Here is a 17,649-nt window from a genome sequence, read left to right as displayed (position 1 = left end):
AGAGTTTGAAGATTAAACTGAAATGATATAGGAAATAATTAAAAAATTTAAAAAACAAAGCTCATCCCTGAGATGAAACAACTGATCAAATGTCTACATTATAGAAATGCCACTATAAAATAAATTAGGATATTTAAAGGTTAGTAATGGATTTGCTGGAAATCAAAACCACCGATCAACTTCAATACTTTAATAGAGGTACATCATATAAGGTCAGAAGATCTGGATTTTCTAATTCATGTCAGAAATAACTAAAAAGCTCAATCATGACCAAATGTCCTCCAGCATAATAATTAAAGCTCAACCTCAGATTGAATTTCCATTGCTCATAGAACAATATTGCATCACACTCCCAAGGGTAATGGGATCATGCAAGCATAAAGCCTAAAAAAAAGAGGGGAGGGGAGTCAAATAAACAAGGGAGACAAAGTCAAATGTTTTACTTCACAGAGGTGTAGTCAGCAAGGTTGTGTTCTGGAGGGCACAGTGCTGAATGTTCCAGGTAGACGTCCTTTCTCTACATGTCAGAGGCGTGTCTGCTGTTGTAAAACACATTTCTATGTGAACATTCCAGTGTTGTGCCCTGCTGAACACAGCTGAAAGCAGCCTTGCCAGCAAAGCCATTCTAACAGCAGCCAACGGACAGGTGTGTGCACATGCCCCATAGTGTTTTGGAGCAGAAACCAGCCACCCACCAGCTAATTAATCTTCCTCTGATGTTGATTGGATGCAGAAACAGCAGATTTAGCCTGGAGTGCCAGATGAGAACCATTACAAATTTTAAGCAATCACTTTTTTTTTTTACCCCACTTTTTTTATTTATTTATTACAATTATTTCAATTTTCCATCTTGTCATGTGTCTACTACTCCTTTCCTTTTCCATTTAAAACAAGTCCAGTATGTGACTATTCTTTTAGAAACTGAAAAGTCCTGAAGGGGGAAGGGGGGTTCTGGGATAGGTTTGCGGGAGGGAGGGAGCGATGCCCTCCCCAGGTGCCACTACTCCAGGGGAGGAGATTTTCATATTTAATGTGAGATTCTTTCATTCTCCGTTTCTCCTCTTCGCTCTGTCTTTTGTCTCTCTCCATCTCTATTCAACGCTGTCCTCCATGTCGTCGCCTTGCTCTCCGTCCATTAGCAGAGCGGCGTACTTACTGGCTGAGCTGAATTTCTGAAAGAAAAAAATATAGCAAAAAAGAAAGTTGATCAGTAGGGGTTCCAATATTCATATGTTCTGTTGTCATTTTTGTGTGACTTTGCAATTAAAGCCAGTGGGGTTTTGAAGATCATACAATATGGGGAGAGATTCAAGGAACTGAAGATGCTATGAAGAGACAGTACGAAAAAAGACCAAGAGAATGGGACGATAGGCAGTTTTCATTGAAGGACTGAAGTCAACATGAATGGACAATCGGGTGGGGGGGGGGGGGTGGGGTCAATTTCAGTGAAAGACTGAATATGGTACAGAGGGGGGAGGGGGGTGGTGGGGGGTTCAGTTCAACTGAACTTGACATGAGGGGAGAGTAGCGCAAGGGAAGTGGTTCAGGACAGACCAGATCCACTATGAGTCACTTGACTCCAGCAGGACTCACGGGGGTGGGGGACTCTTCGTATCTCTTTGGCTCTGGTGCTGGTCTCGAGTCTCGGTCTCTTCTGTTATCCTTTCTACAATCAGAATAAACACTAAGTTACACTTCACTGGCCGTCTAGGTGGAGCGTCAAAGCCTGTTTGAGTGCACGTACAAGCACTAGCACAATGCTAGACAGAGCAGCACAAATTCACTCCACTGGACAGCTGGTCATTGATCAACTTCTTGTCATTTAAATTGGAAACAGTGAATCATCCTCTCATCAATCCTCTAGACACTCACTATTTGAATACTGAGCTAATGACCTACACAGAGGACTCATCATATTCACACCCTCGTAATCTATCGATTAACTTCTAAAGGCTGGTAAATAGTTTACGAGTCATCGACTACCAATCAGAGAAAATCACCTTAACGAACGTGTGGGCAAGTGAACAGCTTCCAGATGTGTTCTGTAGTTCAAAAGCTAAGTATCGCTAGTTTGAAGATCTTACTCTGAATCAAATGGTTTTGAAAACTACAAGGAGATTTAGAACCAAAAGCTTGAATGTTACATACTGGGCCTTTAGGGCCCTAGTCACAATGTATGGCAAGTAGGGGTGTAACGGTTGACACATTTCGGTTCAGTACATACCTCGGTTTTTAAGTCACGGTTCGGTACGTTTTCGGTATAGCAGGGCAAAAATTATCACCAAACATTTATTTATTTATTTTTAGATGTATTATTATTATTATTATTATTATTATTAAACAGTGGTTTACTAAACAAACAGTGGGCCTTTCTTTCTTAAATCAAATGAATATTCTCTCAATAAAGAATATAATAAAAGAAACATCCATTAAGGTGCAGCATTTAGAAAATGAACTGTACTTGAAGTGTACTGTACTTGTATTCACATAAGCAGCTTTCAACATCACATTAGGACTTGCCAGCTTGGACTGACATTCATTGTATTTTCTCTGTGCAGCTGCTCTGGTGGAAGAAAGACACTTCTGACTGCCTGGCAGCCTGGACACCTGGTTGACTCCTGTTGCTTTTGGTGCTGCTAAATTAATTGTGTGTGCAAAGCACCAGGGCCCAGTCCAGCTTCACTGATTACATTGACAATATTTCTAGCATTATCTGTTGTGACTGGAACTGTGCTTCCTGGCCTCTCCAACTTCAGTACCTCTGCCAGATGTGTGCTGTTCATAAATGGGGCGAGTTTGCAGGACGGGGCTTTGCATGTCCCAGTGGCAGTCGGGTGTGATGTAGTGCGCAGTTACTGTTAAATAACTCTCTGTGGCCCTAGATGTCCACCCATTGGTCGTTAGAGCGATAGCAGATGCCATGGACAACTGTAGTTTGTACTTTGTTATAAAGGGCTGGTACGACTTCTTGGCTGAGATGCGGACGAGAGGGAACTATGTAACAAGGCTCCAATACTTTCAACATGTGTCTAAATCCTGTGTTCTTCACATGAGTATGGTCTCATGTCCGCTGCTATAAAAACTCCTATGGCGTTTGTTATGGCCTTGGCCCGGTCTGTATTGTTAGCGAGTGGTGGTTGCTTAAATGCCATGAGCTGGGTTTGCACTTCACTCTGTCTTTTTGTACCGGTGATATTTACATTTGGGTGATGCCGTCTCAAATGAGTTAGCTAGTTTGACGTATTGCCGCATAACCGATCGTAGTGGAACAATGCCGGCAAGTAGCTTTGGTCTGATCCACCTGTCTTTGTCCATCATCCTTGTATGTAACTGCAAAACCGTAATCTTCCCAAACCTGACATTTAAGGGATAGTGGAGGAGCTTCTAGCTCTAGTTTGACTGTGTTCGCCATAATGACTGGTAAAACCACTCTGTGTGCGTGCGCATACGTACTGGCTGAGGTAATCTGATCAACACTCAAGGCAGCCTCTAGTCCAATCAATCACTTGGTCGCTCTATGACGTTGAATCCAGTGTGAGCAGATTTAGGAACGCAGCACCAGAGATTACTTCCAAAAAGTTTTGCATGTGCAAACTGTATCCGATCGGTACACGCGAACCGAACCAAAGATTTTCAGTACAAATACATGAACCGTTACACCCCTAATGGCAAGAGGTATTTGCAACAACAGTTAAACAAAAAGCCAAGCCACAGCAATATTGAGGCGGTAGCTGGGCCCAATTTAAAAAATTTAAGGGTCAGTGTTTCACATTGTATCGCATTGTTCTCACACCCCTTACATACACTTCCAATCAGGGCACACGTGTATGGCTTCTCAATACATATAGTTGCTGTACGAGCATTAAAAAATGTAAGGGTCAGTGTTTCACATTGTATCGCATTGTTCTCACACCCCTTTTAAATGTTAGATTAGCCATTCTGGCTTGGATTGAACTGGACGGAGCGAAGGGAGAACGTGCTCGACATTTCATTGGACGTTACATTCCAAGAAGCGGCCCCCCTACATGCCCACATTTTCCGACCGGGGAGGACTGTTTTGAAGAGAGTCGTTGTCTAAAAAACTGCTACCCCAAGTAGTAGCCAAAAGAACAGCACAATCTAGGTCAATATTGATTAAAAAAAACATACACTTCCAATCAGGGCACAACGTGTATGGCTTCCCAATACATATAGTTGCTGTCAAAAGACATTTTGATGCTTTTTGGACACTTCAACTGTATTGAAAAATGGGAACACTAATGCTAGGTCAACTTGCATACACCACAAACATGGTTATACATCCGTAGAGTGGAGCACTCCCCTACATTATCTATGGTTATATGACGAATGCCGTGCAGTCGACATTCTTCATTTTCTACGCCTTTCGCGGGTGTAAAATAAAATGTTGGTGAACTACCACCTGCTGTGCTTGAGTGTTCGCTCCCTTGTGGGATAAAACTCACGACCACAAAAGATTGGGTGGGATGAGGGATGAACAATCCACATTGCTAATAACTTGGCGTCCGTTGACGGGTTGGACTATAAACCAGCCTTTAGAAGTTCCCCTGTGGGCCTCCTAGCCTGATCTGCTGGTGCCACTAGTTTTGTGGGCTGACCTGTCTGCCTCCCTCCGTCGGTCTCTGTTGGCCCCCTCTCCTCGGCCCCGCCCCGCTGCAGGCCCCGTGCCCCCCCCTCTGCCCCGCGGGGGGCCCCGGTCCCGTCGCACACCGTCCACCTTATACTCATCTGCAAGGGAGAGCCCAAACAGTGAGGAATGAGGAGGGGGGGGGGGGGGGGTTTAGGGTGTCAGGAACTCACTAAAGGCTATGCTCAGCACTCACGCCACACCACTCCCTGATTAGACAACCCAGGTTTATATTCAAGAGCATGACAATTTGCGCGGTTATTGCAAAGCATTCTAGTGTCGAATGGGGAGGTGCACACTTCTAAAAATGGAATCTCGAATGCAATATAGGCTTGGGGGGGGGGGGGAACCATTTACCACAACGGATGCAGAGTCTGCTGCTTTTACTGAGCAAAGGAATCACAAGACGTTATGTAGAAGAAAAATCGACTCCCAAAACTGCAGACAGCTAATTCACATCAGGGTTTTATGAGGTGCAAAGGGGAGAAAATGTAACTGAGTCTTCAGACTACAGGCTCAGTTAGCCCCTCCGCTGCTCCTGTTTTGGTGTTACAGGCAAACCCTTGTGAACGAGCAGACACTGCGCCCCTTGAGGACCAGGGGTTCCCCACAGGTATGCCACACCAGCGATGCCCAGTCCTGCTCCTGTCAAACACTCTCCTGGGGGGTTTCTGCCCACTGCCTCATAGTACTTTATTCATACTTCCTTCCAATTGACCCTCGTTTATTTGAACGAACTGTGAACGCTAAAGAACAATACTGATGGGGCTACGGTAGGTTGGTTTGGTTCCATATTATTATTATTTTTTAACCAATCCTTCCAGAACAGTGCCAAACATGTCCTTGGCTGGACAGCCAATGGGAAATGGGCAAGAGAATTACAGAGGAGAGATGTCAAGGACCAGAATTGGACAGTGCCCCCCCCCCCCCCCCCCAACATGGGTAGGACGACTAGGAAGAATCCAATCAACAACCGATTATTTAGAATCGGAACGGTGACGAGCAAGTAGTAATGGAAGGGGGAGGGGCTGAATGAAAAGCCAAAACAGCCCAGTCACACTCACTCTTTTCAGAACAACCCAGTCACACTCACTCTTGACTTCAGAACAGCCCAGTCACACTCACTCTTGACTTCAGAACAACCCAGTCACACTCACTCTTGACTTCAGAACAGCCCAGTCACACTCACTCTTGACTCCAGACAACCCAGTCACACTCACTCTTGACTTCAGACAACCCAGTCACACTCACTCTTGACTTCAGACAACCCAGTCACACTCACTCTTGACTTCAGAACAGCCCAGTCACACTCACTCTTGACTTCAGAATAGCCCAGTCACACTCACTCTTGACTTCAGAGCGTTAATCTGTTAGTCTGACGGTTAGGCCGAAAGGCGTAGGCGACGGACCAACTCTGGGATTAGATTAGTACACCATTCCTGGTTGAACCACTTGAACCACTTCAAAAGCAAAACCACCACACCGCACAACACGCCACCATCCAGGACCGGAGCCTTACCCTTTCCAGATCCTCTTTCATCCGCAGAACTCGGAGAGCTGAAAAGAGAAGACAGGACATGAAGACATGGAACGGGGAAAGTCAAACCGTCTTAGGATCTTCCATATGGTCGTCCATACAACAATGTTCCACCACTTTTGGTTTGGACTTAAGTCATGCTTTCGAGCGTGCTGGATGGAACAGATAATGAATACAGCGAGATGCCTCGTCGGTTGTCAAAGCAAATGGGTGCTGATGATGAAGACTTCAGTTATGGGGGGGGGGGGGGGCATGCCGATTTATTGTATGTTCCAAAGCCTCTATTGGCGCTTCTCCACTACCGTCCCGTACCAGAACCCGTGATCCCGGTTTGTTTTTCTTTCTCCACTGCCAACTGGTCGTAGTACCCGTACTGATGTTAGCTACCCTTCCTGACTCCGAAAGGTACCATCCGTCTTACGATGTGACGCTGCAGACCGTGATTGGTTTGATTGATAAGTGACGCGTCTTACAGCTGTTGTTTACAATGATCCGAGAGCCTCGAGACCGAAAGCTCGCAATAAACATAGTTTTTTGCACCGATTTGAGTGTGCAAATGCTGCTTTTTTGCACTCTATTTGATACTTGATACACAATATAGTTAAGCTAGTTACTTTAGCTAGCTAAAGACATTGCCCCCCCCCCAAATCATTTTACAACTTGTTTAGCAATTATGTTTCTGTCGAACCCCGCAGCAACGTAATGTAGCTAGCGAAGTGGGGACTGTCCCGCCTCGCTCTGGGTCTGTTGTGTATAACGGAGAAGCGTTTCTGAAAGTACGGTACGGGTAAGATACAAATGCGTGCCGTCCTGTACCGTCAATGGAGAAGAGGCATATTAATTCAAACGAGACTGTGTCTGACCTCAGCTTGGGTGGCGTGGTGCCACTAGGGGAGACGGGGGCCCGTCCCTCCCCTTCGCTGGACCCCCCGCTCACCACGCTGCGCTTGGCCCAGGCGTTCTCCTTGGGAGGAGGCGCAGGCATGACCTTCAGGGGCTCCTTGGTGACAGAGGAGGAGGAGGAGTTGGAGGACGGGAGGCGGGCCCCAGGGGAGGGAGGGTCATCTTCCCTCCCGCTAAACACCTCGTTCTCCACCGAGCGTTCGCTCTCTCTGCGCCGTGAGCCTGGGGGGGGGGGGGGGGGAGGGGAGGTCACAGCTGTAAATGCTGAAACATCAAATTCAAGCACTTTTCAAGACTCAATTCCCTCAAATTCAAGGACCCAACACGGCATAGTTTGAGACAGAACTAGTTGACGAGCTAAGTAAAACATTTTGGAATATAGATATTTTTTGAGAGAGAGAGAGAGAGGGGGGGGGGGAAATTCAGTCACTTTCCGTGACCCATGTCTATTTTTTTTAAAAACTTTTAAGACCTTGATTTCTTTTTCGCAAATTCACAAACTTCACAAAGGATCCATGGGAACCCTGGGAGGGGCAATAAAAAAGAATATTATATATAATAAAAACAAAAGGGCTCACCTCTCTCACCTCTTCCAGAAGTGCTTCCTGGCTGTGATGACTCACTTCCTGTACGGGAGCGCTCAGCTGGCGGCTCCTCGCTCCTCCAGCTGGGGTCCCTGAAGGGGCAGCGCAGAGTTACCCGTCGACACGCCACAGCGAGACGCTGAGCTTCAACAACACAATGTACTAGGAAAAACATTCACCTGTCAAAACAGATCAAGTACAGGTATAACCCTCCGTCCCCCCCCTCTCACCTGTCTCTGTCCCGGGGCTTCCTGTCCAGGCCCCTGGACTTGTCGTCATCCAGCTGCCTGAGGAGCCTCTCCTGCTCCTTCTTCAGCTTCTCCTCCACCTCACGCTCCTTGGCCGCCGTGTCCACAGGCTTGGCCGCTCCGAAGATGGAGGCTCGGCCGGAGCTGGGGGCCGCCGCGGGAGCACTCCCACCGCCGCCGCCGCCGCCGCCTCCTCCTCCTCCTCCACCACCGCCGCCTGCTCCTCCGCCCTGCTCCTCCTCCTTGGGCATGCTGCGTGGCTTCAGAACCAGCTTGGGCCTCTGAGTGGGACCTGGGGCGGAGGGAACAGAGGAGCATACGTGACTATAGGGATTCAGTCACGCTGGGGGAACACGCTGTGATGGAGCGCAGGGCCTTCTGTTGGTTCCTGTCTGATTAAACTCTAATATAATTTGGACCACTTTGTGCCGTTTGATGTCTCTGTGGTGGTTCTAAGCAGAGTGCACTGTGCTAATAGGATTCATTTATATACCACCACATAGGCCATAGAACTACTGGTGTCATCAGGGTTGAAATATCAAATTCAAGCACCTTTCAAGGACTTTCAAGACTCAATTCCATCAAATTCAAGGACCCAACACGGCATAGTTTGAGACAGATCTAGATGAGAATTTATATAATAGGTACTATCCGCTCACAGACAACAATTAAAAAGAGAGGCTTGAATGTGACAAGATGGTCTCTTGCCTTCTCTACCACAGCACAGCAAAACAATATATTGTGAAATATGTGTAAAGCAGTACAGACTTATTTACTAGTTGACGAGCTAAGTAAAAAAAAAAAAAAATATATATATATATATATAATGTTTTTTTTAGAGAGCGAGAGAGAGAGGAATTCAAGTACTTTCAATGACTCGTCTATTTTCAAGACCAGTGTTTCCTCTATATGCATTTATTGGTGGCGGGCCGCCACGAATGAATTTCCTCCGCCACTAATTGATTCAGTCCACAAAAAAAATAAAAATAAAAATCCACCTCTGAACATTTTAGCTGATTAAAATATATCTGATCCTAGATCAGCGCTATAATGGATGTTGACTAAAAGTGCACCTAAATCCACGCCCATCTCACTCTAACCGCTGATCCAAAATCAGATTAATGACATTAAACATTCAGTTGACGACGTGACACAAGGGCTACTCCTGATTGGTCTAAATGTGAACCGACATGAGAACCGTGCAGACTCAACCATCCCCGCTCAGCAGTCTTACCTTCCGAAATGCTCGGGCGCCTGTGTTTTCTCCTCGCAAATAACGGGCTAAAAGTCACCGGTAGTACCATCTAAAAGATACAAAAAGCTGATCTAGCTAGCTAGGTGCACAAATAAGATATCACGTTAAATAACTTCGAAAAATTAAACGAAAACAGCAACAGATGGATGGATTTTTCAAGAAAAAAGATGTCCCAGACACTTCAAACATTGCTGAAGCTAGCAGTGGCTATGAGCGATACGAAACTGCATGGCTGGGTGTCGTATTGCAGGCTTTAAGTTTCTCTCTATATTTCGGGACGAGGAGCAGCATGGCATGGTCGGACCTTCCCAGCGGTGCCCTCGGGAACGAACGGTAAGCCTCGTTGATAGTAACGTAGCAGTGGTCTAGTATGTTAGCTCCTCTGCTGGGGCAGGACACCTGTTGTTTGTAATTGGGAAGTTCTGTTGGTGTGATTAAAATCGCAGAGCACAATAACTGCTGCGTCGGGATTAGAGTTTTCCACAGAGGAGATGTAGGTAATACTTGGGACATTGCAATTGAAATTGCGTTCAAAGTAAAACACACACACACACACGCAAATATTGACAGTAGAGCTTGGCTTGATAGTGTATATCCCCACTGTGCTGGGTCGCCTCCACACCTGGCACCACAGGGGCCCGTTAATAAGACTGCTGTCTGTGGATTAGTTTGAAAAAAATGTGTCCAATACAACGTTGTAGTTGTTTAGTACAAATGGGTCTATAGCAGCTAGGTAACATTAGTCCTGTATCAGAGTCGTGTTGTTGGGTCTTGTAGCAGGGTTGGGTTAGCTATAGCAGCTAGGTAACATAAGTCCTGTATCAGAGTTGTGTTGTTGGGTCTTGTAGCAGGGTTGGGTTAGCTATAGCAGCTAGGTAACATTAGTCCTGTATCAGAGTTGTGTTGTTGGGTCTTGTAGCAGGGTTAGCTATAGCAGCAAGGTAACATTAGTCCTGCATCAGAGTTGTGTTGTTGGGTCTTGTACAGTTGCTCAAAATGCAGATAAGAGAAAGTATAGGCTAATATCAAACAACAATCTTAGAGATGACTAAAGCGGGGTACACACATAAGGAATTTCTGCGATTTCAGTGATTTTCGGATGTCTGAAAACAACAGAAAACGCCCGGTTATCAGATGGATCTTAAAATGTTCCTATAACAAAATCCTGGGGTGTGAGGTGTGTTAAGAGTCAACTCTCTTCAATTGTGCAATCAACTCTCCCGACAACCTGCTCGGAAAATGGGCGTGGCCGGCAATCGTAAATGTGAAATGCGTTCAATACTTCCGACCAGAAATCATAGGGTTGCCAGATTGTTTGGTGGAATTAGCGGTTTTAGACTGTGGTTAGGGTGGAAAATGTCATTCCCATCTGGCAACCCTGCTCGCCAATCAAGAAGCGAGCTGACTTCTTCTTTTCATTATTCAGCACTTTATTTGCCCTCTCGCACACGGTTGTCTCGTACAGGTCAGTCAGGGTACTACGTTAGATAATAATAATAATAATAATAATAACTTTATTTGTATAGCGCTTTTCCTGCAAACGTTGCGGCTCAAAGTGCTTTAATCATTACATAATCTTAATTTAATTATTTTGTAATTTAAAGGCAATATTAAAAGGATGGGTTCACGCGAGATTTCTGGCTTGGGGAACGAGACTCTAGAGTCCGGAATCTGTCGTTCCCCACGCCCATTTTCCGAGCAGGTTGAGAGTTGAGAGTTGATTGCACAATTGAAGAGAATTGACTCTTAACACACCTCACACCACAGGATTTTGTTATAGGAAAATGTTAAGATCCATCTGATAACCGGGCGTTTTCTGTCGTTTTCAGACATCCGAAAATCGGGCCAAAACCGGCCAAAAAATCCGTATGTGTGTACCCCGCATTACTCAAACGTACGCATAACTAAATAAAAGCAGGCCAACTAACGACAGCTACACGCCCTCAACTGGGAACATAAAGGATAAATGAATTTTGCAATCGAACGTGTCCTACAGCGACAGCTGGTCGTGCAAATCAGGTTCTGGGAAGATTTTTGTAGCTTTTTTTTTTTTTTGCCATCCTCCCTCTAGTTTGAAATTAGGTCGTTGTTTTGAGCGCGCGTGCACGCGGAAAAAAATCGGACAGAGCTAGCCGCCACTAATGGAAAAATTCCTGGAGGAAACACTGAAGACCTTGATTTTTTTCCCGCAAATTCACAAATTTTCAAGGATTTCAAGGACCAGAGGGAACCCTGGCACATGTCTAAAAACAGAGAGGTGCTTCATTGATCCCTGAGGGGAAATGAAGGTGTTACAGCGAGTCACATCACAAACAACCAACACAATAAAGTGACAATAGAACAACAAAATAAAAAATAGAGTAAAAAAAGTATAAACATGAGTAAAATAAGTACACAAATAAATTAAACTGTATTATAAATGTTGATACTCTTCATTTTACCCTCACCTCTCTCCTCGCGCCTTTCATCCCGTCTCTCGTACCGGTCCTCGCGGTCCCCGCCGAAGCGGTCCCGGTCCCCGTAGCGGTCGCTGCCGCCACCGCTCTTATTGTCGTCATAGTCGCGGCGGTAGCCAGTGCCAAAGGCACGACGCCCTCCGCCACCTCCGCCGAAGCCTGGGGTACAGTCAGTGGGGGAAAGGGACAATATTTAACGCCCGGGGGTCTCTGATAACGATGGCTAACCGTCGTCTGAATCGGAGGACTAACGAGGCCGCCGGTGACTAGTTGGATCAGTGGTGTTGTAGAGGGGGGGGGACCAGAGTAAACCACACCTGCAGTCTCACCTCCCCTGTCATAGTCTCGACGGTCCCTGTCGTCGTAGCGGTCGCGGTAGCGGTCGCGGCCACCGCCATCCCTGCTGCTTTCGTAGCGGTCGTTGTCGCGCCGCGGCCCGTCGCGGAAGCTCGAAGATTCGTAGCGATCTCGTGACCCTGGGGGGGGGAACGACAAGAGAGGAACTTCAGTGCCCATGGCGAGCAAACTGACATTCAGAAAGCTCAAATAAGAGGTTTACTGTCGTCAACATTTGCCTGGAATCACTATCGCCTACTAGGAAAAAAGAAACCATCCCCAAACAGGTGATGACTCCACCTAGTCTTTTCACAGGTTTAAGGGCCTGTCCACACATACATGGGTATATATTTTTTTTTAAACGTGGGTTTTGGCCTTTTGTGTGAAGAAAGTCCAAATCAAAGTGTGATGAAACTCCGTTTTCAGTGTTGACAGGTAAAACAGAGTTTGGGGCATTTTTATTCTTTGTTTACCATATCGTTTAGAGGTGACATTTCGTAATGTTCTTCTGTGGTGCTTGACATAACGTTTTATCGTCATTTTTTTTAAAAACAGCATGCAGCTGGATTGCATCATCATATCCCGACTTGCATTCATGTCAAAAAGCGCCCAAAAATACAGCTAAAACACTTTCACTTTCGTTTTTAACAACGATGTTGTTGGTAATCAAAGAGTTACTCTATCATGACTAAATATAGTTTAATTAGCCTTGAAATGTTAACAGAGTGGCACTGCCAAGTTCACAACATGGCACATTGTCTTCCATTCCTACAAATCATGACTAGACTAAACCCTGTCTGGTGAACACATCTGTATGGTAGACTGTTGGGGGTGTAGGGTAGAATGTTGGGGGTGTATGGTAGAGTGTTGGGGGTGTATGGTAGAGTGTTGGGGGTGTATGGTAGAGTGTTGGGGGGTGTAGGGTAGAGTGTTGGGGGGTGTAGGGTAGAGTGTTGGGGGGTGTACACTCCCCCAACACTACCATACACCCCCAACACTCTACCATACACCCCCAAATACTCTACCATACAGATGTACCCCCAACACTCTACCATACAGATGTACCCCAACACTCCCCAACACTCCTCCCAACACTCTACCATACAGATGTACCCAACACTCTACAACACTCTACCATACACCCCCCAACACTCTACCATACACCCCCCAACACTACCATACACTCCCCCCAACACTACCATACACCCCCAACACTCTACCCTACACCCCCAACACTCTACCCTACACCCCCCAACACTCTAACCTACACCCCCCAACACTCTACCCTACACCCCCCAACACTCGTCCCTACACCCCCAAAAACTCTACCATACACCCCAAACACTCTACCATACACCCCCCAACACTCTACCATACACCCCCCAACACTTTACCATACACCCCCAACACTCTACCATACACCCCCCAACACTCTACCATACAGATGTACCCCCCAACACTCTACCATACAGATGTACCCCCAACACTCTACCATACAGATGTACCCCCAACACTCCCCCCCAACACTCAACAACAGTCTACCATACACCCCCAACCTGGGTTTCCGTTAACCGGTAATTACCGGTCTTTGTCCGGTAAAATATGTTGAAGTCCGACAAATTTAAACCTCTTCGGTCATAATGTCCGGTGAAAATAATTCCCTCTAAGCACAATTTGAATACAATTCGCTAAAGTTTAATTGTCACATTCTGATTCCTTCTATATTAAAAAAGACAAATATATAGGCTGTTGTGTCTTGTTGTTCTCTCTGACTTACAAGATACACTTTATATTAATAATACTCTGGTCAGCCCCGCGGTGGCGCAGCGGTCTAAGCATTAGCCTCTAGTGCAAGCTGCCCACCGGGGACTGGGATCGAATCCCGGTCACGCCAGATCCGGATATGGCCGGGGCCCACAGGGAGTGGCATATTGAGCGGCCGCTCCCAAGGGGGGTATAGGACTATTTCCGGACAAGGATCCGTCGCGCAACACCGCCCCCGGGGTGCCGGAATAACTGTGTTGGGCTCGAGGAGCCAGACAGCTAGTCTGCCTGGCTATCTCCTCTGAGGCTGCCGGCCACGGGGTCGTGCGGCGGATCCTACGCAATAGGCAGGGGATAATTGGATACTAGGTTGGGTGCAATTGGATACCAAATTGGGTGAAAAAGGGGATAAAATCAAAAAAAATAATAAAATACTCTGGTCTCTGGAGCAACGTTCAACTAGACCACACTAGTCGATCGATGACAACATTGTCAAGATGTAATGCTACGGAGGCAATAGCAATCAATCCCAGATCTATGCTAAACATAGCAATATACTACAGGCAGGCTATATATTTATTTTATTATTATATGATTTGACGCCGGCATGATGATGACTCCGCGAAACAGCTGCGTTTAGATGGGGAAGGAAAAATGTTCTGCTCACCGTGCAAAAAATCGGGGAGGAATAACGGATTCACGAGAGGAGCAACGAATATGAGAATGTTGCACTGTTCAATAAAATGTTATAAATCTAGACATTGTGGTATTTCTTTATATACGTATGTATCCCAGCCTGCCTATCAATTGTTTCTCAATAAACAGTTATGTTCTCCTCATTGTCATACTCCCGAGTCCGAGTAAGTATGATTTGACAGGCAGCTAAACTAAATGCCTTCCCAATCAGCGAGACCTGGTTATAGAAATGACGTTGTTTTATTGATAAAAAAGGGTAAAACTGGAAAGAGAAAATAGAAAACTCACATTAATCCCAAACAATTTAACAGACTTCAGTTAACGTAATGTGGAGTCCGTTCATTGATCGATGCAGTCTGTTCAGTTCCCAGTGTGGCGCGCGTTCAGCGCTGGACATATGGCATAGCGCGCATGCGAATCATGAAAACCTATATTATTATATAGCTCGCATCTAATCGTATCGGATGAGAAATAGACATTAAACGGCATATATAGGCTACACAACAGTAATCACCGCGACAAACAGCTATATTATATTTTAATATGATGACCGGAATATCTCACGTTTGTCCGGGAAATTGAAATCTTCCCGGACACGTTGACCGGCGCCAATTTTTTCTAACGGAAACCCTGCCCCCAACACTCTACCATACAGTACCCCCCAACACTCCTCCCTACACTCTACCATACAGCTGTACCCCCAAACACTCCTCCCAACACTTCCCAACACTCCCCCCAACACTCTACCATACAGATGTACCCCCCAACACTACCACACAGATGTACCCCCAACACTCCCCCCAACACCAGGGTTCGACAGTGCGACTGTTTTGGTCGCATTTGCGAGTGAATATATTTCTGTGCGACTTGGAAATACATTCAATCGCACCAGTGCGACAAAAAAATAATAATAAATAAATAAAAAATGTAACTACTGTCATGCGCAGTCAATCTTATGTTCGTTAATAAGATCACAGCGCATCTAAACCAATGCAATCCTTTGAAAACAGAAGAAAAAAAAACAGACACGTGACCCGCAAGCACAACAAGCGCGCATTTACATTTGAAAATCCTGTCAGAAAAAGACCGCTGTGAAAATGAATCCGATTACGGCATACTTTAGCAAGGCTAATGTTAGCACCGTTCCAGACAGAGAGGAGGTAGAGGGGGGTAGTGGGGACATTACAGCTGGAGACGAGAGTGACGAAGAAAACAGAGACGGGGAAAGCGAGGAGGAGAGCGCCCGGTCAGAAAGTGTGTCAGGGGAGGGGGAAGGTCATTATCCACGCGGTGGAGTGGATGTCCACAATCCCAGCAGTGTCATGGTGTTGTATTTAATACTTATCTGGAATGTTGTTTTGTTATGGACATGATTCAGATGTTTTACCCTGTAAAACACTTAATAATAATTATTATTATTAAGGGAACTCGGTGGATCCCCCACATTCACCGGGCGCTGAAGGTATTCCTGCAGTATGGAGAGGGGAAGGACCTTGCCAGTGATCCTGATCAATACTCTGTGGTTCTCCAACATATGGAGCATCTGGCAGCCTCACAGTCCACTTCTGTGGAAGTGCAAGGACGGGCAAAAAAGGTCAGTTTTCTTGTGTTGACCACTATGAATAAATACACTAAAGTTAGGCTTTAAAGAATAGGTTAAAAACACAAACACTACTGTCATCAAGTTGTTAGATGGTTAAGTTTATTTTCAACAGCTAACCATTTTTTATCGTATCCATTTACTCAACTACTCAACAGATAAAGAAGGAAATGGAGACTACACTTTTCTGTGTATTCTGCCACTTTCTCTGTGACCTGTTTGGCCTGCTAGCCAGCCTCAGCCTCACACTGCAGAGGAACAGTTTAATCCTCCCCAGAGCCACTTCAGAAAATAAGAAAAACGTTAACCAAGCTTCAGAAAATAAGAAAAACGTTAACCAAGCTTCAGGCACTCAAGACACAGCCAAAGGAAGGTGGCTTGTTTGAGAGAATCCTGGCCACATTCGCACAGCAGCAGGGAAATGAGATGAGATTCCAGGTTAGTTTAGGATAAGTCAGTGAGTGTGATGTCAGGGTTTAACATTGATCATCTTGAGGATTATGCAGGGTTGAGAGAGTTTGAGGATGAAATACTGCTATGGTCACAACCATGATTGTGTAATACTGCTATGGTCACAAGCAAGATTTTGTGTGTGTGTCTTTTGAAGGGAATGACCCTGAAGGGGAACATGAACGGCCTCACACATCCACAGCTGAAGCGACATGTGGATGCTGCCATTGACATCAGCATGGATGCTATCAAAGCGAGGTATGGGCAACAAACACTAAAGGAGCTCTGGGCTCTCTTTTGTTTTTAAAAGCATCACACCAAGGTAAATCACAAATCGATTGTGTTGACATCGCAAAAAATCTTCTTTTTTAGGTTTGGTAGTTTGGTGTCAGATGAGGGCGTCAAGTCTACGCTGGACTCTTTCAAAGTCTTCAACCCTGATGCCTGGCCAAAAGACCAAGCCAGCCTACTCACTTATGGAAATGAGAGCGTTGCAGATCTGGCAAGGCATTTCCATGAGCCTCTGACAGGGTAAGAATGCATTTTAAGACATTGCATTGACAGACGTGAGACACTAGTTGCATATGTGCCAACCCAATTGCTCTCTTCTATCCTTCAGAGCGGGGTGTGATATTCCTGCCCTGCAACAGGAATGGGAAGGGCTGAAAGTACTCGTAAGCGAGAACTTCAGCGACAAAAGCTATGCTGAGCTGTGGGAGGTTCTCCTCACAAAGGACCCCTATAAGAAAGACTACCAAGTAAGGCAAAGTAGATCCAGATAGCCCTACACTTAAACACATTCATGTTTATTGTATGTATGTTGTTTTTGAATAGTGAGAGGTGAGGGTTAAACATTTATTAAAAATGAAAATTGTTCTCCCCTTAGAACATACTGGAACTGGTCCAAATGATGTTGGTGCTCCCAATCTCGGCTGCCCAATGTGAGAGGGGGTTTTCAGCCCAGAACCGCATTAAAAGTGCAACCAGAAGTAGGCTGGCCGTTTCTACCACAGAAGACCTAATGCGAATCAGTTTGGAGGGGCCTCCGCTTGAGCAGTTTGATCCAAGTCCAGCGGTTGAAAGTAGGGGTGTAAATCACCAGCTTCATCACGATACGATATTATATCGATTTGTTTGTATGACGATACAATGTTTGACGATATCACAATGTCAGT

General features: G+C 45.7%; 1 protein-coding gene across 9 annotated transcripts in view; it reads right to left on the bottom strand.

Moving 5' to 3' along the window:
• Positions 1-207: 207 nt before the first annotated feature.
• Positions 208-17,649, bottom strand: part of eif4ba (eukaryotic translation initiation factor 4Ba) — a 47,824-nt gene continuing 30,382 nt past the window's right edge. The window contains exons 7-14 of one of the 9 annotated variants that reach the window (XM_080535113.1): positions 11,946-12,104; positions 11,614-11,787; positions 7,900-8,209; positions 7,664-7,761; positions 7,046-7,307; positions 6,165-6,202; positions 1,594-1,666; positions 208-1,172 (exon numbers count right to left, since the gene is read on the bottom strand). In XM_080535113.1, coding sequence (XP_080391239.1) covers positions 1,136-1,172; positions 1,594-1,666; positions 6,165-6,202; positions 7,046-7,307; positions 7,664-7,761; positions 7,900-8,209; positions 11,614-11,787; positions 11,946-12,104 — 1,151 coding nt within the window. In that variant the 3' untranslated portion in view covers positions 208-1,135. The remainder of the gene's footprint in view (positions 1,173-1,593; positions 1,667-6,164; positions 6,203-7,045; positions 7,308-7,663; positions 7,762-7,899; positions 8,210-11,613; positions 11,788-11,945; positions 12,105-17,649) is intronic. The other 8 variants (XM_080535115.1, XM_080535114.1, XM_080535117.1 and 5 more) reach the window with 8 other exon arrangements.

This window comes from Nansenia antarctica, assembly GCF_963989245.1.
Source record: "Nansenia antarctica genome assembly, chromosome: 6".
Taxonomy (NCBI): domain Eukaryota; kingdom Metazoa; phylum Chordata; class Actinopteri; order Argentiniformes; family Microstomatidae; genus Nansenia; species Nansenia antarctica.
Note: the sequence above shows the minus strand (reverse complement) of the source record. Positions and strands in the feature narration are given on the sequence as shown.